General features: G+C 43.8%; 1 protein-coding gene across 5 annotated transcripts in view; it reads left to right on the top strand.

Moving 5' to 3' along the window:
* The window catches only part of NIPSNAP1 (nipsnap homolog 1), a 74,881-nt gene that overhangs the window by 21,630 nt on the left and 26,911 nt on the right, over positions 1-26,340 (top strand). For 3 of the 5 annotated variants that reach the window (XM_063913355.1, XM_063913356.1, XM_063913357.1), the window contains exons 3-8: positions 18,179-18,306; positions 19,884-19,929; positions 21,761-21,855; positions 21,921-21,991; positions 22,219-22,359; positions 25,122-25,153. In XM_063913355.1, the coding sequence (XP_063769425.1) occupies positions 18,179-18,306; positions 19,884-19,929; positions 21,761-21,855; positions 21,921-21,991; positions 22,219-22,359; positions 25,122-25,153 (513 nt within the window). Of the gene's footprint in view, positions 1-3,907; positions 4,117-18,178; positions 18,307-19,883; positions 19,930-21,760; positions 21,856-21,920; positions 21,992-22,218; positions 22,360-25,121; positions 25,154-26,340 lie in introns of those variants that run through there. The other 2 variants (XM_063913358.1, XR_010171222.1) reach the window with 2 other exon arrangements.

The following is a 26,340-nucleotide window of genomic DNA, read 5'->3' as shown; positions in this document are numbered from 1 at the left end:
GGAGGTGCTGAGGCACGGAGATGCTGAGTCACGGAGGTGCTGGAAGCACGGAGGCACGGAGGTGCTGGAAGCACGGAGGTGCTGAGGCACGGAGGTGCTGAGGCACGGAGGTGCTGAGGCACTGAGGTGCTGAGGCACTGAGGTGCTGAGTCACGGAGATGCTGGAAGCACGGAGGCACGGAGGTGTTGGAAGCACGGAAGTACTGAGCTCTGGAGATCCCAACTACAACAGTAGTAAAACTGAAACACGACAGCTGTGGTTTTCAGTGGAGAACATGGAATTCAGTACTGTGCCTTTAAGACGAAACATTGCAGCTGTGCCTTTACATTGAGACTCAGGGAAATGGTGAAATCAAATGGCAACACACAAGTAACCATACAGGAACAAGGGAACAGAGTTTCCACAGGAACTTAGGTACAATGGTTACCTTAAGGGAGCTCAGCATAAAGACTCTCACAAGGCTGTATGTGACACGAGGAACTGGCCCAGATTCCAACTCAGCCTCCTGATTTATACTTCCTGGTCCTTGATGATTGGTGGGCAGGATTAGGTGATGTAGAGAGTCTCAGGCTGGCAGAGGATTGGACAACTCCGGGTCAGGTAAACAGTCACTGTCATGTGACTACTCTAGAGGAGGCTGTGAAGTGCAGCGAGGCCTAGCAGGCCGAGAGAACACTGAAGCCTGAACTTCAGATTACTGAATTCAGCCTCACACAGGAGATCACTACAGGTGGAGCTAATTAACTATTACCTCTCAGGCAGAGAACTCAGGAAACTCAGTGCTGACAAGCTGTTTAACTCCGTGAGTGAAAAGACACAGGATCCAGGACAGAAAGCAGGGGTAAGTCACCAAATATGAGAATTACAGTCAGGATTGTGACACTGCACAGGGTTTTGGACCCTGACAGCTCCCAGTGCAGACAGCTCCGGCGCCCCCTTTATGTGACCGATGAATACATAATTAGAAGTCGAAACATTTCATAGCTAGTGACTTTTTTATTATTCTATTAAATCGGCTATCATCAAATGAGGGCTTATAACCAATCAATAAAAATAAAATAATTATTCAGGCAGGGGGCGGCCGTTACTGTTGTGCCTAGGATCACCCCTAAATCCACCCTCCTGCAGTCGTCTGAGCACGGTTATGACTAAATTCAAGTTGGCTAATGGACCTCTGACATCACGAGGGGGAGGAGCAAGTTCAGAACATGGTAGCCAAAATGTACCCACGAAGGCTCGCTTTGCTCGCCACGTCTTGGGCTCCTAAAGAGAGTAGTTGTTGGTGTGGATAGTGAAAGTACTATCCCGCTGGCCTAGCTCCTCCCCCTGACTTCAGAATTCCTTTAGACACTTGGATCTAGCATCTACTGTCTGAGCACATCGGAGCCCCTGTCCCTGCGAGTGCTGTATGAGGCATCCAGACAAAGAGATTGCATATTGTAATGAGATCCTGGGTGGTAAGATTGCATTTAATATGCGATCAGTGATAAATGGGCCCCTTAGAGTGAATAGACATAGTTTTGATTATATATTTATTATGGCAGTTCCTTTTCTTTGATGGATAAAAAGAAATCAACAACACATTATCTTTTATTCTATGAACATTTTACTGGGTATTTATATTGGTTGAAAAACAATATCACTCTATGCTACATTTTTTTGTTTATGTATAATTTCATCATTTGAAGAATAGCCTTAACCATAGGGCGACAAAAAAATGGAAAATAAATTTTTGTTATAGGAATTATTTTGCAATTGAGATATAGATTTATTACTCCCTTTTATTGTTGATCTTTATATAGGTTAGATATTAAAAATTGTTTAATTTTTATTTTGTTTCATGTAATGACAAAAAGCAGATATATCACCAGCTCAGTGAAACCAGTAATCTTAGTGTCAGTTTGTTTTCCTTTTTGAAACATTTTAATGAGTGTCACAAATGAATTATTACCTGCAGGAGGCCTGGACCATGATAATTGTGTCAGGAAAACCAAGTGGGTTACAGGCAGGGCTGTTTCTAGACAATTTGGCTCCCAGTGCGAGATTTAAAAATGCCCCCGCCCCCATTGACATAGAAAAATGCGCCCCCACCCCCCATAGATATATATATAAAAAATGTGCGTGCACTCCCTGCAAGGGGCGTGACCTCGCTTAAAAATGGACGTGGTTTTGGGGGAAAAAAGGGCTTGGTCCCGCCTGAAAAGACTACCTTACACCCCAGTTTTTGACCGTGCACCAAAAGATCACGGCCACCACAAAGAAAAAAATAAATTCCACCATATTAAGCCCTACAAACTGCAATGCCCTTGATACATTCTGCCATACAGTAAAGTTTCTTTTTACCTTTAAATTACCTTCTCGTTGCCAAGGGTTTCACGTGCTGGGTGTCATGCTGGTTGCCAGGGGTTTCATGCACTGGGATCCATGCTAGTTGCCAGGGGTTTCATGCGCTGGGACGGGTGTCATAATCGTTGCCAGGGCTGTGTAATGCCATTTGCCAGGGCTGTGTAGTGCTATTTGGGGTTTACAGCCCAACTCGATCTCCCTCCTCCCGCCCGTTCGCCAGCCAGCCCGCCTGCCTGTTCACCAGCAAGCCCGCCCGTAGCTGTGTCCTGGCTCCGCCTCCACCCCATCATTAGTACTCCACTCGGAGGCGGAGTTTCACATAATGACACGTTTGCGTTGTGATGTGAAACTCCACCCCCGAGCGGAGTAGTAATGATGGGGAGGAGGGTGGAGTACTAGAAACCACCTAAAGAGCCGCGACAGGTGCCCCGTGCAAAGGCCCGCCTCGCCCGCAGCAAGAAACGCCTCTGCTTTACTATGCAGCATATTCAGAGAGCAGCAGCTGCACATTTCCCTGCAGCTTCAGCAGCCAACAAAAGAAACATGGAAACGGGACACGCTCCGCCATCAGTGTCCAGACTCACTGCAGGAACTGCCTTGAGTGGCTATTTCTACTGATGGCAATCCTCAATTGTACTAAAGGTGCTGTTCTCACCTTGTCCATACCGCAATTAAAGGAGCACTCATCAGCATCAATCACCGGGCAGGCCACCCGCCCGTTCGCCCTCCCGTTGCTGTGTCATGGGCTGGCTCCCCATCCACCCCGTCATTAGTATGCCGCTCGGTGGTGGAGTTTCACGTGATGACGTGTTTGCATCATGACACAAACGTCTCATTATGCGAAACTCCACCCCCGGAGCAGAGTAGTAATGACGGGGCAGAGGGGGAGCGCAAGAAATCACCTAAAGAGCCGCGGCAGGCGCCCCGTGCAAAGGAATGTCTCGACCGCCGCAAGAAACGGCTCTGCTTACAGATTACAGAATGTGGACCTACTACTACTCCCGCATTCTGCTACCTGTCCGGATTGTTACAGGCACCAGATCAGTGTCAGACTGGGGCATGAGGGGCCTACGTTTAGGCGTGTGGTCATTCTCCAGACTGTGTGTGGCCAGCTGCTACATTTGTTTGCCCAACCTGTAGAGAATGCATAGGCTGGGCCCTTTGACAAATATATATAGTAAATACGGATAGTGCACGGTAATGTAGCAGATTAATAGCAGCATTGCACTGTAGAGAATACACCATAGCCCTGTGCAGTATAAGGTAAAATATGTTTAATGTATAATTCAACTACTCTGTGGGCCAGTCCAACCCTGCACCAGATGCAGCATAATAGGTTGTTGATAAGTCCTGGTAAGATATTCAGTTGTATTCCACCCAATATCAGTTTTTTAGGTGGTTAGTTTTCCACAAACTATATATACTGCACAGCTCCACACACTCAGATTCATTCAATGAAAATCACCCAATCCAGCTGTTCCTTAACTTGAATGTCCTCCATCCTGTATGACTAGTGAGACAGTGCCACACACAGCCACCACCGCTAAGCAGCAGCACTTCTTCGACTCGCATCCCCCCCACCCCCCTGCACATGCGTAGTAGCAGCAGCAGGCTGAGAGCGGCGGGAGTGCGCACGTACGAGCTAATCTACCTGGGATCCATCATTAATGTGACCCTTCTGGGAACATGCTGGTACGGACGTCGTTTATCTCCGCGGTGCGCCACTGCTGCGGCCCGAAACGAGGATGTGTGGCCGAAGTGACGTGCTGGTAAGATGCGGGGCCTGGGTATCATTCACCTGTCATTTACTATAGTCCTGCGAGTAATTGTCAGTGAAATACCCCAGCCACTGGGATGCAGGTTACTGCACTGTGTGGTACTAGTTGATCTGTGTCAGCTATTGTTACCCCGAATAATTAGACTCACCTGATGTATAGTAGCTACATGTTTGCAGGGGAACGTGGTGCAGTATATTGCACATTTATAATCACTTGTCATAGGACTGCAAGTGTTTGCATATTTGCATTCCTATGTCCTAAGGCTGAATGATTACTGGCATCATTCTGTTATTCCTTTGCAAGATACTTTTTTGTTATTGTTTTGCTACTGTAACTCAGTGTGGTGAATTATATTCAATGGATAGTAGTATATTTATGATCTAATTCTGTGTGGAACTGGTTAATCAGTTAGTCTGTGTGTGCAAAACCTCACATACCCCTGTGAACTATCACCTCACTTGTTTACAATTCATAAGGCTTGGTGGTTGAGAAGGTTAAAGGTTGTATTTATTTTCTAAGCAATTTACATTTTTTGCTTTATCACCACAGTGAGTAAACAGGTATATTCAGGTTTATGTGGCTATGTCTGGTTTACTTTTTATTTGCTTCACTATAAAATAGTAACTGCATGGCTTTGTTCAGACTAATGTTTTTTTTTATCTACTTATTTTTGCAGCTATGTCTTATAGCCATTTATATTTATTCAGTGTTCAATCCAATAGAGATGTTCTGTTGTGTTTTTTTTAAATCAATAAATATAAATAAAGTTGGCATATTAAGTAGGCCTAACTCTTTACAAAGAGGTGTCTTTTTTTTTCTTTTCTCTTTAATATTCACATGGTCCTTCATTCAGGGATGGATTGGCAATATACCCTACTGAGACCTTTCCAGTTAGGCTGGTCGCTTAATGGGGCTGTCAGGAAGACACAGATGTCTAATTCCTAGTGGCTAGCCCCTCCTTAGAGTCAAGACACTTTTTTTTTCTCTCTTTCTTCTCCCCAAGGTCTAATCCACTTACCTGCAAATTGATTGATTAGGCTTCCCGAAATAGATGACACCTCTACACCGCCCCACACTTACAAGTCTCTTCCACTCCAGTCTCAGAACTAGCTTCAGAACATCTTTAATATAGAGGTGTTTTCAGCACTCAACACCTCCTAAAACCAGATTTTCTGACACAACCTTCCTCTTGGCCAAACGACCCTGCAACTAACCTGACATTACATGAAAGAGCTCAGTAGCCCTCAGAAAAGGAGTTAACTTCTCATCTCTAAATGCATTTAAAAGGGAATCAAGTATTCTTCCAAGAAACTCAATCTTCCAAACACATCCATCCTGTTTTGCACCCCTTTTATCTTTTGATCTCCTTTCCTCCTCTTTAACCTACTGTGCATATGACACTGATAAGAAGTGTGTGAAAGGACAATGTAAGGAAGTAAATAAATAAATGTAAACTTCCCGTATATAACCAGCATGTGCCGGACAAGTTCCACATCATAATCTGCAAACTAGACATTATTCTGTTTGATGATGAACATTTATCCACCTAATTGGATTTTTTTTACCAAGTTGATAACTAAACAATCATTCTTTTTCAGAAAGGGAGAGATCATAGAGGCAGGTGACTTTAGCGTGGGGCTCAACACCAGCCTGTGAGCAGGCCCTGTGGCTTGTTCATGTGATAACCTAGAGGATAGATTTACTAAAGTTTCTAAAACAGACCAGTAATGGAGTTGCCCATAGCAACTAATCATATTCTAGCTATCATTTCTCTTTTGCATTCTAGGAAATCTGGTTGCTTTGGACAACACCACCATTTGTCTGTTTTAGAAGCTTTAGTAAATCTACTTCTAAATATCCAAAGATCCCAAGCAGTGCATTAATTCCTGAACTACGTTGCTGCTGTTTTCTCACCCCTGTGATGAGGCAATTTTTCTACTTTTTTCTTTTTTTTTTTTAATCTTATGCAGCTCCCAAACAAATTATACCCTGGTGGGTTTATTTTTCTTATTTTCAGGAGACTGTATTTTCAGAAAATAATATATTAGTCTTTTTGCTTATTCCTGCACTCTAAATAAAAGTTAAGCAAAATGGCCAAAAAAAGCAGTGACTTCTTTTCTATAAATACCACTTGCAAATACTTTGTGATTCTTGCTTCACTATTACAGTAATTCGCCTTTTTCAAAATTGTAAAAAGCTGAATACTAGGTATAATGGTGGGTACACACTCTTCCATATATCTGCAGATCAATGGATCTGCAGATATATCTATAGCTGGATTGGGCCATGTGTTGTGCATACACACTGCCCGATCCATCGTGACTGACGTCATGAACTGAGCAGGCATTTACATGCGCCTGCCCTGTTCAGTCGTCAATCACCGCCGGCTGCTGCAGCATGTGTACGGGCGGTCAGCTGACCACCCATACACAGACAACGATATACTAATATATCTGTAGATATATTGGTCATTGTGTGTGATGCAGGGCGGCGCGATATGTCTGTGAACGACAGCATTCACAGATATATTGTTGGTACATACCAGCTGATGGGCCAGCGATATATCCGCCATTAAAAAGAATGGCCGATACATAGGCCAGTGTGTACCCAGCATGAGTTTTCATGGGATGTAGTCATGATCCCGGCCGCCAGAATGCCAGCAGGAGGCCGAGGGCTATTCCCACTCGTGGGTGTCCATGACACCCATAGAGTGGGAATAAAACCTGTGGCGAGCACAGCGAGCCACCGAGCCTGCAGCGTGGTGAGCACAGCAAGCCCGCAAGGGGCTTCATTGTGCTCGGCCCCCTGCAGGCATTCTGGTGGCCAGGATACCGGCATCGGTATGTTGAGCGCCGGGATCCCGACTGCAGGAATCCCGTACCCAACGCATTTTCATACATTAGAAACAAAACAATTTACACTTCAAAATAATATAATGGGTTAATTTGTTTTTGCTAATTTGTGGCATCTACATTTAATTGCTGCCATTTTGTAGGAACAATATGGCAGCCCAGTAAGGCCTACGATTTTTTTTACAAATCCTACTGTAATAAATATCACAGAGTGGGGGAGTGCTGGGCTTTAGATTCCCACTCATCTGTGCAAAATGTTATTGCTCCCTCCTCCATCAGGATAGAGATGCAGGAGCATAAGGTTCCTCCACTCTCAAACACACAATTTTCTTAGTTGCCACAGAAGTAGTCCGCTTAGTAAGTTGCCTTTAGGGCAATAGAAGTTTTTCATTAATATTATTATTTCTCTTTATTAATCTGGACCCGTCTGAAGATTTCATCTCTTGCGTTGCTTGGTTGCATCATGTTTGATCACATGAAAGGCAACCCTCTGGCAGCCGCCAAGCCCAGAACCCTTGGCACATCACACCGCCCCAGTCTCCTCCTCCTTCCATTAGCTCGGTGAAAGGAGGGCGATCCTATATTAACTATCAAAAATATTTATTGCCACACAGTGCTAACAGGCTAACCGATACATACAGTATAGCACACACTTAATTACAAGAATACTCATCTGTGTCACTGTGGCCGCATATGTGTGACCCGACATCTGTTTCTGTGCAATGTACATTTCTCAAGGCATGTCACTGCTGTCGGATCACTTGGGCACAGTTACACAGATACATATGATGGTGCTTTAATTGCAATAAATATTTCTGATATTTTCTGTGTGTATATAATTTATATATCAGGCATGCAGGTTGCTGAATTTGTTTTTGGCTGAACTACTGTATTTGTGGATTTTTATTTACCGTGCATCCTATTTTTCATTGATAAATGTTTATGCAATTATCAGACTTTCTGTATCTATAAATAAATATAATTGTATAAATCTAATTGTTTTTCCAAAATTATTACTTTCTTTTATTGTCAAATTATGTAACTATCAGCTATTTAAACATTTTATTAAATAAAGTGCAAATTTGTTAATAAAATCTACCGTAATTCCGGAAGTTTAAAACTTTCTTACAGGGATTACATTCAGTATTTGTATGTTCCCTTAGAGCAGTGATTTTCAACCTTTTTTTTTACTCGCGGCACACCGAACAATATTTTAAAATTGCCAAGGCACACCATCAGTTCCCCACAGAAAACACACATTGGCCGTCACAGTAGAAAAAAAATCCACACATGCATTGGCCTACACAGAAAATACAATCATGTTGCTCCCCACATGAATTATTCACAATCTCCCCCCTCCCGCCCCCCCCGCACATAAATCCTTATTCTCCCCACATTAAATCCTAATGTTCTCCACAGGAGAAATAAAATAACAAATATTAGCCCCTACCGGTCAGCTGTCCTCCTCCCTGTCCCTCAGTGGCGGGCGTTGTTCATAGTAGAGTGCTGCGAATACTGAGCAGCGGGCGGGTAGGTGTGGATGTGGGTGGGCAAGGAAAGCTGTGTATGCATGCGGGAAATGGAAGATGTGTATGCAGGCGGGTGGGCTGGCTAGGTGGTGAGACACGGCGGCAGTAGTGGATCTTGCCACGGGCAAGCAGGACTTTTGCCCGGGACGCCGCCTTCCGGAGGGCGCCTGCGCCATCCGGAAGGTGTCGCACCATGGCAAGATCCGCTGCTGCTGTGGTGCCCCCCGCTGCCGCGGCCCGCTGTCCGTTGTGAAGGGAAACTAGACGCTACGCGTCTAGTTTCCCTTCGTGGGCTGCCCGCTGTGAAGGGAAACTAGACGCTACGCGTCTAATTTCCCTTCCTGGAGAGGACCTTCACTGTAATGATGTGTGGTGCGCGTTGACGTCATCGCGCACCGCACAGCAAAGGTCCTCTCCACGAAGGGAACTAGACGCTTAGCGTCTAGTTTACCTTCGTGGAGAGGACCTTTGCTGTGCGGTGCGCGATGACGTCATCGCGCACCGCACATCCTACAACAGTACAGGGGGCGTAACTGACCACTCCCCCTGTATGAAGCCACGCCCCCTAATGCCGCCCGGGGCGCCAGAAGCCCCGGACCAGGCCCTGCACGGCGGCCGTGACCTATGATATCACACCGCCGTGTCTTCAAGGCATAGGTCACGGCCAGAGCACGACTAATCCTCTAAGAAGAGCTCGGGCCAACAGTTCACTTTGAAGGTGCAGGAAGCTGCTCTGGCTCCGCGGCACACTAGCGTGCCACAGCACACTGGTTGAAAAAGCTCGCCTTAGAGCCATGAATACTTTTTTTTCTGCTGTTATTTTAGAATGTATATATGTGTATGTATATGTGTGTGTGTGTGTGTGTGTATATATATGTATATATTCTTTTTTAAATTTTTTAAAGCTTCAGAATTAGGGGCTCTGTCTTGCAGATCTCCCTTTCTAATATATAACAACGACAGGGTTGTTGTGCATACTATTACAGAAGTTCAGCTCAAGGTGGTTTCTAGTTTCCATCTAAAACATTAAATTGTAACTGTGTTTATGAAGGACTCAAGTGCTTGTTCAGAAGAGAATCATCTTTCTGGCTGCGATCCCTCCATTCCCACCAGCAGCTGTATCCCCCATAGGTTCCTGTGGGGGATGTGATGCTGCCAGATTTACCAATATCCGGAATGATATTGGTCCCTGCAGCTATGGCATCTGAAAATGGTGATAGCCTATTGTAGCCTAAAATGGCGCAGCACCCATGGCAGCCGTCACAGCACATCTCAAAGAAGGGCTCCTTTTGAAGTTCTTGTCCCTGTTTGTGCAGATTAATATATCAGCTCGATGTGACATAGATAACAAGTGTACATAGAACAGCCAGTTTGTACATCCTGTATGATGCTCAGAAAAGGAGTTAGCCAGTACTTAAACAGAATATATCAAAGACTTGAGGCTGTAATTGCTGCCAAAGGTGCATCAACAAAGTATTGAGCAAAGGCTGGGAATACTTATGTACATGTGCTTTCTATAGGTTTTTTTTTATTTCTCTGACGTCCTAAAGGATGCTGGGGACTCCAAAAGGACCATGGGGTGTAGACGGGATCCGCAGAAGACATGGGCACACTATAAGACTTTGAATGGGTGTTAACTGGCTCCTCCCTCTATGCCCCTCCTCCAGACTTCAGTTAGATTCTGTGCCCAGAGAGATTGGACACACACTAGGGGAGCTCTCCTGAACTGGCAAAGAGACATATTATAAGTGCCTAGGCACTAAATATAAGCCCCCACCAGTATAAATATTTGAAATTGAGCGGGACTACAGCACGCCGAGGTGGGGGCGTGGCTTAGCCCTCACAGCTTACCAGCGCCATTTTCTCTCTTCACAGACTTGCAGAGACGCTGGCCCGGACCTCCACTCTCCTTATCAAGTACAGCGAGCAAAACGGGGGAGGGGGGCACAGTAATTTGGTGCTATTAGAACAGCGCACTCATCATATATTTTTCAGTATTATTTGGGCGCTGGGATGTGAGCTGGTATACTCCCTCTGTGTTTTCTCTAACAGGCTTCCCTGTGGGTCTGTCCCCTATAGCCACTGTGAGTGTGTGTGTGTGTCGGTACGGTGTGCCGACATGTCTGAGGCTGAGTGCTCCTCCCCGGAGGAAGTTTACTGGGGGCGCAGAGAAGGATTTGGGAATAACTCTGTTGGCCCCCGCCGACTGCTGATTGGGTGAATATGTTGAGTACACTGAATGCAAATGTGGCGTTATTGTCTAAAAGGCTGGATAAATCTGATTCTCAGACACAAACGTGGAGAAAATCCATGGAGGACGCCTTATCCCAGGTACAGGCCCCCTCAGGGTCACAAAAGCGTTCATTTACCCAAATAGCTGATACGGATACCGACACGGACTCTGACTCCAGTGTTGACTATAGCAAGGCCAGTTTACATCCAAAATTGGTTAAGAGTATTCAGTACATGATTGTGGCTATTAAAGATGTTTTACATATTTCTGAAGTACCTGCTGTTCCTGATACAAGGGTTTGTTTGTATAAGGGAAAGAAGCCTGAGGTGACGTTTCCCCTCTCTCATGAACTGAACGATCTTTGTGAAAAGGCTTGGGAATCGCCTGATAAAAGGTGGCAGATTCCCAAGAGAATTTTTATGGCATATCCTTTCCCCTCTGACGACAGGGAAGAGTGGGAGTCATCTCCCAATGTGGACAAGGCTCTGTCCCGGCTGTCCAAGAATATGGCGCTTCTGTCTCCCGACACTGCTGCCCTCAAGGATCCTGCGGATCGTAAGCAGGAAATGACATTAAAGCCCATTTATGTCACTATGGGTGCACTCCTCAGACCTGCCGTGGCATCGGCTTGGGTGAGTAGTGCTATTGCTAAGTGGGCTGATAATTTGGCATCTGACATGGATACCCTGGATAGGGATAACATTCTTCTGACTCTCGGTTGTATCAGGGACGCTGCAGCTTACTTAAAGGATGCGGCGAGGGATATTGGCCTCTTGGGATCAAGGGCCAATGCCATGGCAGTCTCGGCCAGGAGAGCGCTGTGGATTCATCAATGGAATGCTGATGCCGACTCCAAGAAAGCTATGGAAGCTCTCCCATATAAAGGTAGTGTCTTGTTTGGTGACAGCCTCGCTGACCTGGTGTCTACCGCTACAGCGCGTAAATCATCTTTTCTTCCTTATGTTCCAGCACAACAGAAAAAGGCACCCCATTATCAGATGCAGTCCTTTCGGCCTAATAAATACAAAAAAGGAAGAGGCTCGTCCTTCCTTGCTTCAAAAGGTAGAGGAAGGAGAAAAAGGTTGCCTGCTGTGTAAGGCTCCCAGGACCAAAAGTCCTCCCCGGCTTCTGCCAAGTCTACCGCATGACGCTTGGGCTCCCCTACGGGAGTCTGTGCCGGTGGGGGCGTGTCTCCGACTCTTCAGTCAGGTCTGGTTTCACTCGGGCCTAGATCCTTGGGTGTTAGACATAGTGTCCCAAGGGTACAAACTGGAGTTTCAGGAGGTGCCCCCCATTGATTTTTCAAATCAGCCTTGCCAGTTACTATCCCAGAAAGGGAAGTAGTGAGTGCTGCGATACAAAAGCTGTGTCAACAGAGTGTCATTGTCCCGGTACCCCCGTCCCAATGGGGAGAAAGGTTTTATTCAAGCCACTTTGTCGTTGTCGTGCCAAAGCCGGACGGCTTGGGCAGACCGATCCTGAACCTAAAATCCCTCAATCTGTATTTGAAAACTTTCAAGTTCAAGATGGAATCTCTTCGAGCAGTGATCTCCAGTCTAGAAGGGGGGGATTTTATGGCGTCAGTCGACATAAAAGATGCCTTCTTACACGTCCCGATATATCCTCCACATCAAGCTTTCCTGAGATTTGCGGTGCAGGATTATCATTACCAATTTCAGACGTTGCCGTTTGGTGAAGACCCTCGGGGCCCTAGAAAGCCCAAAGTGATGGCAGAAATGATGGTACTCCTCCTACGCAAGCAGGGTGTCACAATTATCCCGTACTTGGACGATCTCCTGATAAAGGCGAGATCGAAGGAGCAGTTGCTAAGAAATGTGGAACTCTCCCTGACGGTTCTGCAACATCATGGTTGGATTCTAAATTTGCCAAAGTCTCAGTTGATTCCGACAACTCGGCTGCCTTTCTTGGGCATGATCCTGGACACGGAACTGCAGAGAGTGTTTCTTCCAGCGGAAAAAGCTCTGGAAATCCAATGCATGGTCAATGAGATTCTGAAACTGGCAAGAGTGTCGATTCATCAATGCACTCGAGTGCTAGGGAAGATGGTTGCGGCTTACGAAGCCATTCCGTTTGGCAGGTTTCATGCCCGGGTGTTTCAGTGGGACCTGCTGGACAAATGGTCCGGGTCTCACCTGCACATGCACCGGAAAATAAGTCTATCTTCCAGGACCAGAATTTCTCTCCTGTGGTGGCTGCAAAGTTCTCACCTTCTAGAGGTACGCAGGTTCGGGATCCAGGATTGGGTCCTGCTGACCACGGATGCAAGTCTCCGAGGCTGGGTAGCAGTCACACAAGGCAGAAGTTTCCAGGGAAAATGGTCAAGCCAGGAAATTTGTCTCCACATAAACGTTCTAGAGTTAAGAGCCATTTACAACAGCCTTCTGCAAGCGGAACACCTTCTTCGAGGTCTACCTGTCCTGATTTTAGTCGGACAACGTAACAGCGGTGGCGTACGTAAACTGCCAGGGTGGAACAAAGAGCGACAATGGTGGAAGCCACAAGAGTTCTACGCTGGGTGGAAAAGCACGTGAGTGCTCTGTCGGACAACTGGGAAGCAGACTTTCTCAGCAGACACGATCTCCATCCAGAAGAGTGGGCTCTTCATCGAGAGGTATTTGCAGAAGTGACAAGTCGTTGGGGAATTCCTCAAATAGACATGATGGCGTCTCGCCTCAACAAGAAGCTTCCGAGGTATTGTTCCAGGTCAAGGGACCCCCAAGCCAGTGCAGTGGACGCCCTGGTAACTCCGTGGGTGTTTCAGTCGGTATATGTGTTCCCTCCACTTCCTCTCATTCCAAAAGTGTTGAGGCTCATAAGACGAACAAGGGTTCCGGCAGTACTCGTCGTTTCAGTTTGGCCATGGAGGGCCTGGTATCCGGATCTTCAGGAATTGCTCATAGAAGATCCTTGGCCGCTTCCTCTCAGAGAGGACCTGTTACTGCAGGGGCCATGCGTATTTCAAGACTTACCGCGGCTGCGTTTGACGGCGTGGAGGTTGAACGCCAAATCCTAGCTCGAAAGGGTATTCCCGGGGAAGTCATCCCCACTGTCCTTAAGGCTAGAAAGGAGGTCACGACGAAGCATTATCACCGTATTTGGAGAAAATGTGTCGTGGTGTGAAGCCAAGAAAGCTCCTACGGAGGAGTTTCAGCTGGGTCGTTTCCTCCATTTTTTGCAGACAGGCGTGGATGCAGGCCTGAAATTGGGTTCCATCAAAGTGCAGATTTCGGCTTTATCTATTTTCTTTCAAAAAAAATTGGCCGCCCTTCCTGAAGTTCAGACTTTCGTGAAGGGAGTGCTGCATATCCATCCTCCGTTTGTGCCACCCGTGGCACCGTGGGATCTTGACGTGGTGTTACAATTTCTTATGTCTCACTGGTTTGAACCTTTGCGAAAGGTTGAGTTTAAATTTCTCACTTGGAAAGTGGTCACGCTTTTGGCCTTGGCGTCCGCCAGACGGGTGTCGGAATTGGCGGCTTTGTCTCACAAGAGCCCATATTTGATTTTCCATGTGGATAGAGCGGAATTGAGGACTCGTCAACAATTTCTACCGAAGGTGGTTTCTTCGTTTCACATAAATCAACCTATTGTGGTGCCTGTGGCTACGGATGCCGTGACGGTGCCAAAATCTCTCGATGTCGTAAGAGCTTTGAACATTTATGTCGCCAGAACGGCTCTGGTTAGGAAAACGGAGGCTCTGTTTGTCCTGTATGCTTCCAACAAGATTGGAAATCCTGCTTCCAAGCAGACTATTGCACGCTTGTAATTCGATTCAGCACGCTCATTCTACGGCTGGATTGCTGTTGCCGAAGTCAGTGAAGGCCCATTCTACCAGGAAGGTGGGCTCATCTTGGGCGGCTGCCCGAGGGGTCTCGGCACTTCAACTTTGCCGAGCAGCTACGTGGTCGGGTTCAAACACTTTTGCTAAGTTCTACAAGTTTGATACCCTGGCTGATGAGGACCTCATGTTTGCTCAATCGGTGCTGTAGAGTCGTCCGCACTCTCCCGCCCGTTCTGGAGCTTTGGTATAGACCCCATGGTCCTTTTGGAGTCCCCAGCATCCTCTAGGATGTAAGAGAAAATAGGATTTTAATACCTACCGGTAAATCCTTTTCTCCTAGTCCGTAGAGGATGCTGGGCGCCCATCCCAGTGCGGACTGTTACTTGGAGTTGTATTGTTAGTTGTTGTTTTCGGTTACACGAAGGTTGTGTATCGGTTATATTCAGCTTGTTGCTGTTTTTCGTTCATACTGTTATCTGGTATTCCTGCTAATCCAGTTGTACGGTGTGTTTGTGGTGTGAGCTGGTATGTATCTCACCCTTAGTGTAACAAAAATCCTTTTCCTCGAAATGTCCGTCTCCCTGGGCACAGTTCCTATAACTGAGGTCTGGAGGAGGTGCATAGAGGGAGGAGCCAGTTCACACCCATTCAAAGTCTTATAGTGTGCCCATGTCTCCTGCGGATCCCGTCTATACCCCATGGTCCTTTTGGAGTCCCCAGCATCCTCTACGGACTAGGAGAAAAGGATTTACCGGTAAGTATTAAAATCCTATTTTTTAATAAATTTGCAAAAATCTCAAAAAAACCTTTTTACGTTGTCATTATGGCGTAATGAGTGTAGAATTTTAAGGGAAAAAATGAATTTATTCCATTCTGGAATAAGGCTGTAATATAACAAAATGTGGAAAAAGTGAAGCGCTGTGAATACTTCCCCCGATGCACTGTACATATTATTATTATTATTATTATTATTATTATTATTATTATTATTATTATTATTATTAGTTTCAGCAAAAAAATAAAATAAAATTTTTTTTTTATTTTAAACTTTTCTTTTTATTGAAGCAATAAAAGTGAAGTACAACAAATATATGTGTGTAATTGTAAATCCATTAAACACAAGAATAAAGTACATCAGAGAGTTCAATACAATATATGTAGAGAGAAGAAATCAAATATTGTAGATATTATACATATAATATATTATGTAGATGAAAGGTAAAAATAAGTATAGTAAATATATGTGCGGTAAGAGGAACCAGAGACCACGGAAATGCAATCAATCTTATCAAATAGTGATAGGAGGGTCCCGAAGGAAGACCCGAGTTTCATACCATATGGTGTCACGAAAGCATTTAACAATGGTTTCTTTAGTGGATATAGGAAGAACCTCAATGAAACACTCCCAAGTAGCAAAAAAACTTTCAGTACGGGTTTCTTTTTGGAGAGAAGCCTCTAACCAGTCCATGTGACAAATAAAAAATAGTTTATCTGTAAACATGTCTAAAGTTGGTGTCGAACTTTGTATTCACATATGTAGGATTGATTTACGGGCTGCAGATGATATTGCCAATAGGAATTTCTTAACCGGTTTGGATACTCGAATGTTTGGTGGTAATAGACCAAATATTGCCCACTCCGGCGTGTGGGGAATATAATTTACTAGGTGTTGAGAGGCATAGCGCCATACCATTAACCAAAATTGTCTTAGGGAAGGACATGCCCAAAAACAGTGATAAAGATCAGCGGATCGATGTCCACATTTAGGGCAACAAGGATTGTCCAACAGGCCTATTATGTGATCCCCGTGCGGTGAAATGTAAGATCGATGAAAAATATTAAGGTACATCTCTGCATATTTAGCTGCTGGAAATGTGGCAATCGAGGTCTGTAACATTTTTAACAAAATGTCTACTGTAAGGGATGGGAAATGTTCCAACCATTTAGCAATACCAGTTTTAAGGGATGAGTGTTCCAGTGAGGTTCTAAGATAATTATAATAAGAGGAAATAGCCCCTTTAGATAGAGGCGATTTTAACATGTCATCCAGAGGGTTGCCCCAATCGCCCGCCGGGATTAGTTTAGAGATCTGATTTAGCATAATGTTGAGCTTGAAGAAATATGAGATTGTGAGGACCGAGAAATGTAAATTTAGTCGCTGCATCTGAGTATGAAAACGGCTTATGAGTTTTATAATTAATCAGTTGGCCTACTCTATAAAGTCCTTCTAGGTTCCATTCATAGAATGGGTTAGCAGCATTACCATGTTGGAAATTTGGATTCTGTAAAAAGGGTAGATGTATGGAAAAGTTTTGATGAATTTTGTATTTTTCGTAATAGCATCCAAACTTTTCTAGTGGTAAGGAGGAGAGGGTTGTTTATCAAGTCCAAAGGTAGTTCTGTATCTTTAGTGTGTAAAAAAGCTGCCAATGATAGTGTAGGTATGAAATGTTGTTCCAAGGAGGTGTCCGTGTATGTTTGCTCGTGATGTAACCAGTCCTTAATGTAACGGACATGGGCAGCATAATTGTATGTTAGAATGTCAGGGAAGTTAATTCCTCCATTAGATTTGGGCTGATATAGTTTAATTAATCCAATGCGTGCCCGTTTATTATTCCAAATAAATTTCCTAAAAAGGGAGGTTAGCTGCAGCAGATCGTTTCGGGACAATAATATAGGAAGAACCTGTAATGGGTATAATATTTTAGGAAAATAAATCATACAAAGTATGTTAGCTCTACCTAAGAAAGATAATTGGAGGTGACTCAACCCCTCGATCCCCGTTTTAATCTGCAAAATTGTTTTTTTTAATATTAATGTCATATAAATTAGATATGTTCTTGGGAAGGAGAATACCCAGGTACGGAAGTCTTGTTTTTGCCCATTTCAAAGATAATTGTCCAGCCCATTTTGGACGATGAAATCCTTGTTTTAAATAAAACGCTTGTGATTTTTCAAAATTGACAAGAAAACCAGAGGTAGAACCTATCCTATCAATTAAGTCCAAAAGAGGTCGTAGTGAGCGTTTGGGGTTTGATATATGGATGAGGACATCATCAGCAAAAGCTGTGATTTTTATTTCCGAGGTTCCTACACATATACCTTGTAATACAGGCCAAGAATCTATTATCCTAAGCAAGGGATCCAGTGATAGATTAAATAGTAATATTTTTGTATTTAATAAAAATTAGCATGGTTTCTCTTATCTATTATTATTATTATTATTATTTTTTTTTTTTTTTTTTTCCTTTTTTTGTATTATTCAAATGAAAACAGTATCACCAGGTGTAGCTATATACATATTGCTGCAACATTGTTTCTGCACAATAAAGTAAATACATAGCACCTGAAATCTCTTGCTCACAACTGCAAAAGATAGAAACAACTTTTAATAAATAATGATCAACTTTTCATATGATCTTATTCAGATTATTACATGGTTCCAAAAAATACATTTAGTCAGGTTTTTTTTTTTCTTGCCTTTTAATGAGATTGTGTGAAGTGATTATATCTAATGTCTGATAATGAATTACAGCACCGTTGTGATTTTTCAATTCTGTATATAACAAGCTTTTTAAATGTTGTAAGGCAAATAGACAAATGTCTCCTAATTGCAAAACACAATTTCTCATGTCAGGTATTCATCAGATTCCAGAGAGAGCAGCTGGCTTCGGTCACTTTTTGTGCGAAAGGTTGATCCTCGCAAAGATGCACATTCAACCTTGCTGTCTAAACAGGAGACCAGTGGCCTGTACAAAATTCAATGTAAGCTCTCCTTGCTCCATTATTAAGCTGGGTGGTTTGGTGGGAGATTGAGAGGACATTAGGATTTATTAATTAAAAAATAAAGTTTTTGTGAGATTTTCACAGAAATTGTGTACCTCTGTTCAGTTTAGGACATGTAGAATGAGGAAAATGTGCCTGGATCTTAATATAATTGCTTATCGGTTGACTGTTAGTATGGGTACACACAAGGACGATTTTGTCCCAGTGGCCCCAATTTCGATGCATCGCACGACGCATCGAAATTGGGGCCACTGGGACAGAAATGTACCTTTTCCGTTAACGATTCCAATCCGATGCACGTACCTGCCGCTCGCACGTCGGATCAAAGATCTTGACTGCTACAGTTAGGATCACGCGATCCGATGCACGGTGAATACATGTCACCATGGATCGGTATCGGGGGACCCACACTCTGATTCCCGTGCGCATCGGCAAGCAGGGAGCTGGCGGGGGGATCAGACCACGGACCATGCAACTGTTTGAATTCACACTTGATGTTTGTAAATGCAAGAAGCATAGAACAAAATGTTATGTGGTACTCTACACTGCTTACTCCAATTCAAGTTTGGCTTAGTTGATCTTGATATGGTCTTTAAATAGGGTGGGAATGGGATACAGGTACAAGTACACCACCTATTTTCCGGCATCCTCGGTTCCAGTGCCGTGCCGGATAATTGATTTTGCTGGAATAACTGTGGAAATGTTCTTTACTAATTTTGCACCTTCAGAACATTTCTAAAGCAGTAAATAGTAAAATATATGCTACAGTATAATATTAATTAATGAATAAACACAGTAGTGTATGCAAAACTGTTTATAAGCAAAACAGGTATCAGATACTTGCTGTGACCTTGGACACCATAACAGCCCCACTGATGCTTGCTGTGTCACCTGCAGTGCCCTCAGAAGCTGTACTCGCTGACACTTGTGCGCGCTGTGTGTTCTGCCCATGGGGGTAATTCAGAGTTGATCACAGCAGCAAATTTGTTAGCAGTTTGGCAAAACCATGTGCACTGCAGGGTGGGCAGATGTAACATGTGCAGAGAGAGTTAGATTTGGGCATGGTGTGTTCAAACTGAAATCTAAATTGCAGTGTAAAAATAAAGCAGCCAGTATTTACCCTGCACAGAAACAAAATAACCCACCCAAATCTAACTCTCTCTGCAAATGTTATATCTGCCCCCCCCCCTGCAGTGCACATGGTTTTGCCCAACTGCTAACAAATGTGCTGCTGTGATCAACTCTGAATTACCCCCCATGTGCGGTACTTGCTTTGACCTTGGATGCCATAACAGCCCCACCGATGCTTGCAGTGTCCGCGGAAGCTGTACACACAGAGACTTGCACGTATTGCGTGTTACGCCCATGCGCAGAAAATGATCCGGATTAAAAGACGTCCCTAACCCCCTTTAATCCGGACAAAGAAAAATTGTCCTGATTAAAAGAGGTTCCGGATCATCGGTTGCCAGAAAATCGGTGGCGTACCTGTATAATAAAGCTAGCAGATGTCCTAGAATTTCCCTAAAAAGTGACCTGCTGCCCTTTCTTATTTACAGTTCATAATGTGAAACCAGAATGCCTGGATGCTTATAACAAACTGACGTGAGTATCCGCTCTTGTGCTATGTGTGGGGAACTGTGCTGCTCTTGATGTTTCTCCTGTATAGGCAATCAGTTTGCTTTGAACAGCAATATTGTATCCTCTCTAAAATTAAAGCACTTTTATAGCAATGTTCTGAGTTAATCCGATATCTGTCTGATTACCACCAATAAACTGCTTATACAATTAAATTTAAGTAGCCAGCAAAAAATAAGTGATCTTTCTCAGGTCAGCCAGAGGGCTACATGCACCTCATGTGAGAAATTTTGGAGCAACTCCCCCAGCACCAGCAGTGACTGCAGTCTCAGTGGACTTGATATTGACACATCAGGCAGCATCGCATTCCCCATAGAAACCTATGGGGGATACGGCTGGGGCGGATATGGAGGGTGATTGCAGCAGGTAACAGAGATACTTGCTGCGATCCCTCCTTTATACATTCAGGAGATCCCTAATATTTGCAACCAAACCCCCCCCCCCCCCCCCATAACGGGTGGTTTTGGGGACATAGTCGCAAATATTATTTGTTAAATGGGCCCCAAAGTCACTGTAGAGCACTGTGCAGGCGGAACAGAGTGCAGCTGCGTAGGTCATGGCCCAGGCTGCTTTTGAGGTGCCCAGAAGAGCCTAGCACTGCCTGGCTCCAAATTAGTACTGGCGTTGTGGATGGCTCTAATGTTACTGTCAGGCCTGTCTTGATCTGTCCCTATGGGTGCTGTCCCCATGCAGCTGCTCCACTGGAATGGCCCTGATCTCTGGTGGAGAATAGATTCTATATGGAAAGGCTTACAATGATTGTTCACTATTAGCATTTTTTATTTTGTAGAAACTAATGTAGCCACCTACAACCTCTGAACAAACACAATGTTTCCAACATACAAGGGGTGCCACTGGATGGTGGCGGCACTTGGAAAGGAATACATATGATATATCTGCTGTCGGAATGCCGGCTGTCAGTATCCTGACAGCAGCATTCCGGCAGCGATTTCCCTCGTGGGCTCGCTACGCACGCCACACATTGGGCACGGTTCACCACAGGTTATATTCCCAGCACCCAAGTGGGAATACGGGGCTGTGCCAGCATTTAGCCGCCTGTTGGGATTCCGGTGTTGGTTTCCTGAACGCTGGGATCCCGACAGGCGGTATATTAACTGCATACCCTTGGAAACTTGTGCTATTACTGTCAGTCTGATATTTACCAGTAACTACTGTACAAAATATTTTCACTGTACTGTATGTCGTCTGGAGTGGGGTGTAAACTGCCTCTGCTTATAAGTATGCATATATAATTACAACTAAAATAAAATATCCTAGTTTATGGCTTGTTTTATTATGTTATATTAAACTACCAATCACCAATTGAGTGCTTATACCCAAACAATGAAAATAATGAAATTGTGCAGAGGGGGGCGGCCATTATTGTACCTAGGGGAGAACAGAACCCTAAATCCGCCCTGCCAACATGCAGGTACAGTGTTCAGAAATAACTTTAACAGGACAATCCACCAAGTTTTGAGAGGACCCACAACTCTCTCCACTACCATTCCTATTGATGTACTATACAGCAGCACTTTTAGTGCTCCTGCAGCATTCATATTGGTTCCATGCTGGCCACATTTTCTCTTTCCTTATCATAATGATTGAGTAAAGTCCCTGGTGACAGCTCCTGCTTATGGTTCTACTAAAAGCCAATGTGATTTTTGCCTTGAGAAATAGTATATTTACCAATGTGTGTGCTCATGTGTATAACATTAAATATAAGATATGGCCATATTATGAGACTGCATTTACACCTTGTATCCTATACCTTTTACATGTCTTCTATTATGTATAGAGAAGAAGTGTTACCCAAGCTGCATCAAGATGCGGATTACCCATGTGACCTAGTGGGTAATTGGAATACATGGTATGGGGAGCAGGACCAAGCAGGTGAGTGCAGGCTTTGTGGGAGGGTCTTGGCACTGATGCTGGTTAAATACTGGTTTTCCTTTCAGTGCATCTGTGGCGGTTTTCTGGGGGATATCCTGCACTAATGGACTGTATGAATAAATTGAGAAATAACAAGGTAATGAACGATGATGATGCTATAGATCTCGATCTGAATTAATTTGATAATACGCAATATGAGCGCATCGGGTTATTATATACTTTATTTACTGCTTGTGTTATATTAAGTTTTTTTCCTCACCTTGGTTTTGATTCTACTCTATTGTATGTTTTCATTCTCATAGAACAAGTATGTTATTAGCTTGTCAGTTGTAGATATGCAGTACACGTTTCCTACTTTTTCAGGATTATCTGGCTTTCCGTGAGGAACGTAGTCGGATGCTACTGTCCCGCAGAAACCAGCTCCTCCTCGAGTTCAGTTTCTGGAATGAGCCAACGCCTCGTAAAGGACCCAACATATACGAACTGCGCACATACAGACTTAAGGTCAGTTTTATTCTGATATTAAATTTACATTTTTAATTGTTGGACATCACTAAAATGGCTTTAAAGGGAGAAGTCATAATCATGGGAGACTTTAATTTACCTGATGTAAATTGGAAGGGGTCTTTTGCAAGTTCAGCTACAAGTAGCAAATTTCTAAATTCCTTACAGGGAGCATCTCTCAAGCAATTGGTAAGGGAGCCCACTCACAAAGACTCAATATTAGATTTAATTCTTACAAATGGTAACAGGATATCAGACATATATGGGTGAGCACCTGGGATCCAGTGATCATCAAGCAGTATGGTTTAGTATAAAGACAGGATCCAACTCCTGTCACACACAAACAAAGGTGTTGGATTTTAGAATTGCTGACTTTGCAAAAATAGGGAGATGTTTATGTGATTCATTGGACTGGAGGAACTTGGATGGGGTGCAGGAGAGGTGGGAAAAACTGAAAAGTGCAATACTAAGGCAACAGACCTTTGTATCAAAAGGGTTAGGAAAAGCACCAGGAAAAGGAAGCCAGTGTGGTTCACAAAAGAAGTATCAACTACTGTGAAAGCAAAAAAAGATGGATTTTAAGAAATACAAACAGACTCAAAATAATAACGACAAAGAGGTGTATCTTGACAGACAGAAGGATGTTAAGAAAGTGATCAGACGTGCAAAGGCAGAAGCTGAGGAGAAAATGGCCCAGTCAGTAGATAAAGGGGGCAAAACTTTTTTAAGTATATAAATGAAAGGAGAAAATCAAACTGAGGAATAACAAGACTTAAGACAGAGAGTGAGAATTTGGTGGAGAGAGACAAGGCAAAAGCAGATCACCTAAATAATTATTTTTGCTCAGTATTTACTACAGAAGGAGAAGGGAAGGGGCCATATTTAAGTTGCAAGGACATTCATAAAAAATAAGGTAGATGATAGTACATTTACAGAGAAGGTCCTAACAGAACTTTCAAAACTAAAAGTGGATAAATCAATGGGGCCAGATGGGATACACCCAAGGATACTAAAGGAGCTAAAAGATGTGCTGGGGGCACCAGTAACAGAATTATTTAACGAGTCACTAAATACAGGTGCCATTTCAGAGGACTGGAAAAGAGCGAATGTAGTTCCACTGTACAAAAGTGGAAGCAAGGAAGATGCAAGTAACTACAGACCAGTAAGCCTTACATCAGTAGTAGGGAAAGTAATGGAAAAACTATTAAAAGAAAGAGTTGTGGAATATCTTAAATTGAACAACTTACAGGATCCAAAACAGCATGGATTTACTGGTGTGAGATCATGTCAAACAAATGTTATTTACTTTTTTGACTCTGTGATAAAAATAATAGATCAAGGGGGAGCTGTAGATGTAGCATATGTAGACTTTAGTAAGGCATTTGACACTGTCCCACATTGCAGACTGCTAAATAAAGTTGAAAGCGTGGGGGTGGATTATAAAACTGTTAAATGGATAAGAACCTGGTTGCAGGATAGGAAACAGTTGTAGTAAATGGAGTGCAATCTATGGAGGGAAATGTTACCAGTGGAGTACCCCAGGGATCTGTACTTGGATCAGTTCTCTTTAATATATTTGTTCGTAACATTGCAAATGGTATTGAAGGGTAAGTATTCCTTTTTGCAGATGATACAAAGATATGCAACAGGGTAGACACACGGGAGGGGTAAAACAAATGATTGATCACCTAGCTAAGCTTGAGAAATGGTCAAGAATGTGGCAACTACAGTTTAATGCTTAAAAAATGCAAAATCATGCACTTGGGTCTCAAATACCCAAAGGATAAATATAGTATTAAGGGTACTATAATGGAAACTATTGAGGAGTAAAGGGATTTAGGAGTCACTATTTCAAGTGACTTAAAGGCAGGAAAGCAATGCAACAAAGCAATGAGAAAGGAAAGTCAGATGCTTGGCTGCATAGGGAGAGGAATTAATAGCAGGAAAAACGAAGTAATAATGCCACTGTATAGGTCACTAGCACGGCCTCATCTGGAATACTGTGCAGTTCTGGAGACCATATCTCCAGAAGGATATAAATACATTAGAGAGTGTACAAAGAAGGGCAACTAAAATAATGCATGGCCTACATCACAAAACTTACCTGGAAAGGCTAAAAGATCTTAACATGTATAGTTTGGAGGAGAGAAGGGAAAGGGGGCACAGGATGTAAACTTTCAAATATACCAAGGGTTTTAACAAAGTTCAGGAGGGAAACATTCTTCAAAGGAAGGAAAGTATTAGAACTCGAGGACATACACTGAAACTGGAGGGAGGCAGGTTCAAGGGAAATTTAAGGAAAAATTACTTCACAGAAAGGGTAGTGGATAAGTGGAATAGCCTCCATCAGAGGTGGTAGAGGCTAAGACTGTAGAGCAATTTAAACATGCTTGGGATAGGCATATGAATATCCTTACAAAGAATTAAGGTTCAAAAAGGGTTGAGATTACCTAAAGGATAAAAAAAGGGGCAGACTAGATGGGCCAAGTGGTTCTTATCTGCCGTCAAATTCTATGTTTCTAAGTAAGTGAGGAGAAAATTGTTCATATGGTAGACAGGAACTTGCTTATTACTTACAATGTATTTTGTGAATATGAGAAATATAGGGGCATTTAGTTTAATGAGTCTAAGTAAAATCGTTAGCAGATAATATAGCGTGTTGTGTTTTTTTAATGGTTAACTAGAAAATCAGCATTTGGGCATGCTGACATTATACTGTAATAAGTCTTCAGTACCATCTATGTTCCACTCTGATCTTCTAGCCGGGAACAATGATTGAATGGGGAAATAACTGGTGAGTTACAGTAGAATATTTTCCACAATTATTATTATTATTTTTTTTAAATAAATGAATCTACAGTAATGCATTTCTCTAACGTCTTAGTGGATGCTGGGGACTCCGTAAGGACCATGGGGAATAGACGGGCTCCGCAGGAGACTGGGCACTCTAAAGAAAGATTTAGTACTACCTGGTGTGCACTGGCTCCTCCCTCTATGCCCCTCCTCCAGACCTCAGTTAGAATATGTGCCCGGCCAGAGCTGGGTGCTTTTAGTGAGCTCTCCAGAGCTTGCTAATAAAGTATTTTAGTTAGGTTTTTTTATTTTCAGAACACAACTAGTTCCCAGGAACAGAAGTCCTCCCCGGCTTCCACTAAATCCACCGCATGAAGCTGGGGCTCCACAGGAGCCAGGAGCGGTGGGGGCGCGTCTCCGAAATTTCAGCCACCAGTGGGTTCGCTCACAGGTGGATCCCTGGGCTATACAGATTGTGTCTCAGGGATACAAGCTGGAATTCGAAGTGATGCCCCCTCACCGTTACCTCAAATCGTCCCTGCCAGCTTCCCCCAAAGAAAGGGAAGTAGTGTTAGCGGCAATTCACAAGTTATATCTCCAGCAGGTGGTGGTAAAGGTTCCCCTCCTTCAACAAGGAAGATGATACTATTCCTCAATGTTTGTGGTACCGAAACCGGACGGTTCGGTCAGACCCATATTGAATTTAAAATCCCTGAACATTTATCTGAAAAGATTCAAGTTCAAAATGGAATCGCTCACAGCGGTCATTGCAAGCCTGGAAGAGGGGGATTTTATGGTGTCTCTGGACATCAAGGATGCGTACTTGCGTGTCCCCATTTATCTACCTCATCAGGAGTACCTCAGGTTTGTGGTACAGGACTGTCATTACCAATTCCAGACGTTGCCGTTTGGCCTGTCCACGGCACCTAGAATATTTACCAAGGTGATGGCGGAAATGATGGTGCTCCTTCGGAAGCAAGGGGTTACGATTATCCCATACTTGGATGATCTCCTCATAAAGGCGAGGTCCAAGGAGCGGTTGCTGATCAGCGTAGCACACTCTCAGGAAGTGTTGCAACAGCACGGCTGGATTCTGAATATTCCAAAGTCGCAGCTGATTCCTACGACGCGTCTGCCCTTCCTGGGCATGATTCTGGACACAAACCAGAAAAGGGTGTTTCTCCCGGA

This window comes from Pseudophryne corroboree, chromosome 1 (assembly GCF_028390025.1).
Source record: "Pseudophryne corroboree isolate aPseCor3 chromosome 1, aPseCor3.hap2, whole genome shotgun sequence".
Classification (NCBI taxonomy): Eukaryota; Metazoa; Chordata; class Amphibia; order Anura; family Myobatrachidae; genus Pseudophryne; species Pseudophryne corroboree.
Note: the sequence above shows the minus strand (reverse complement) of the source record. Positions and strands in the feature narration are given on the sequence as shown.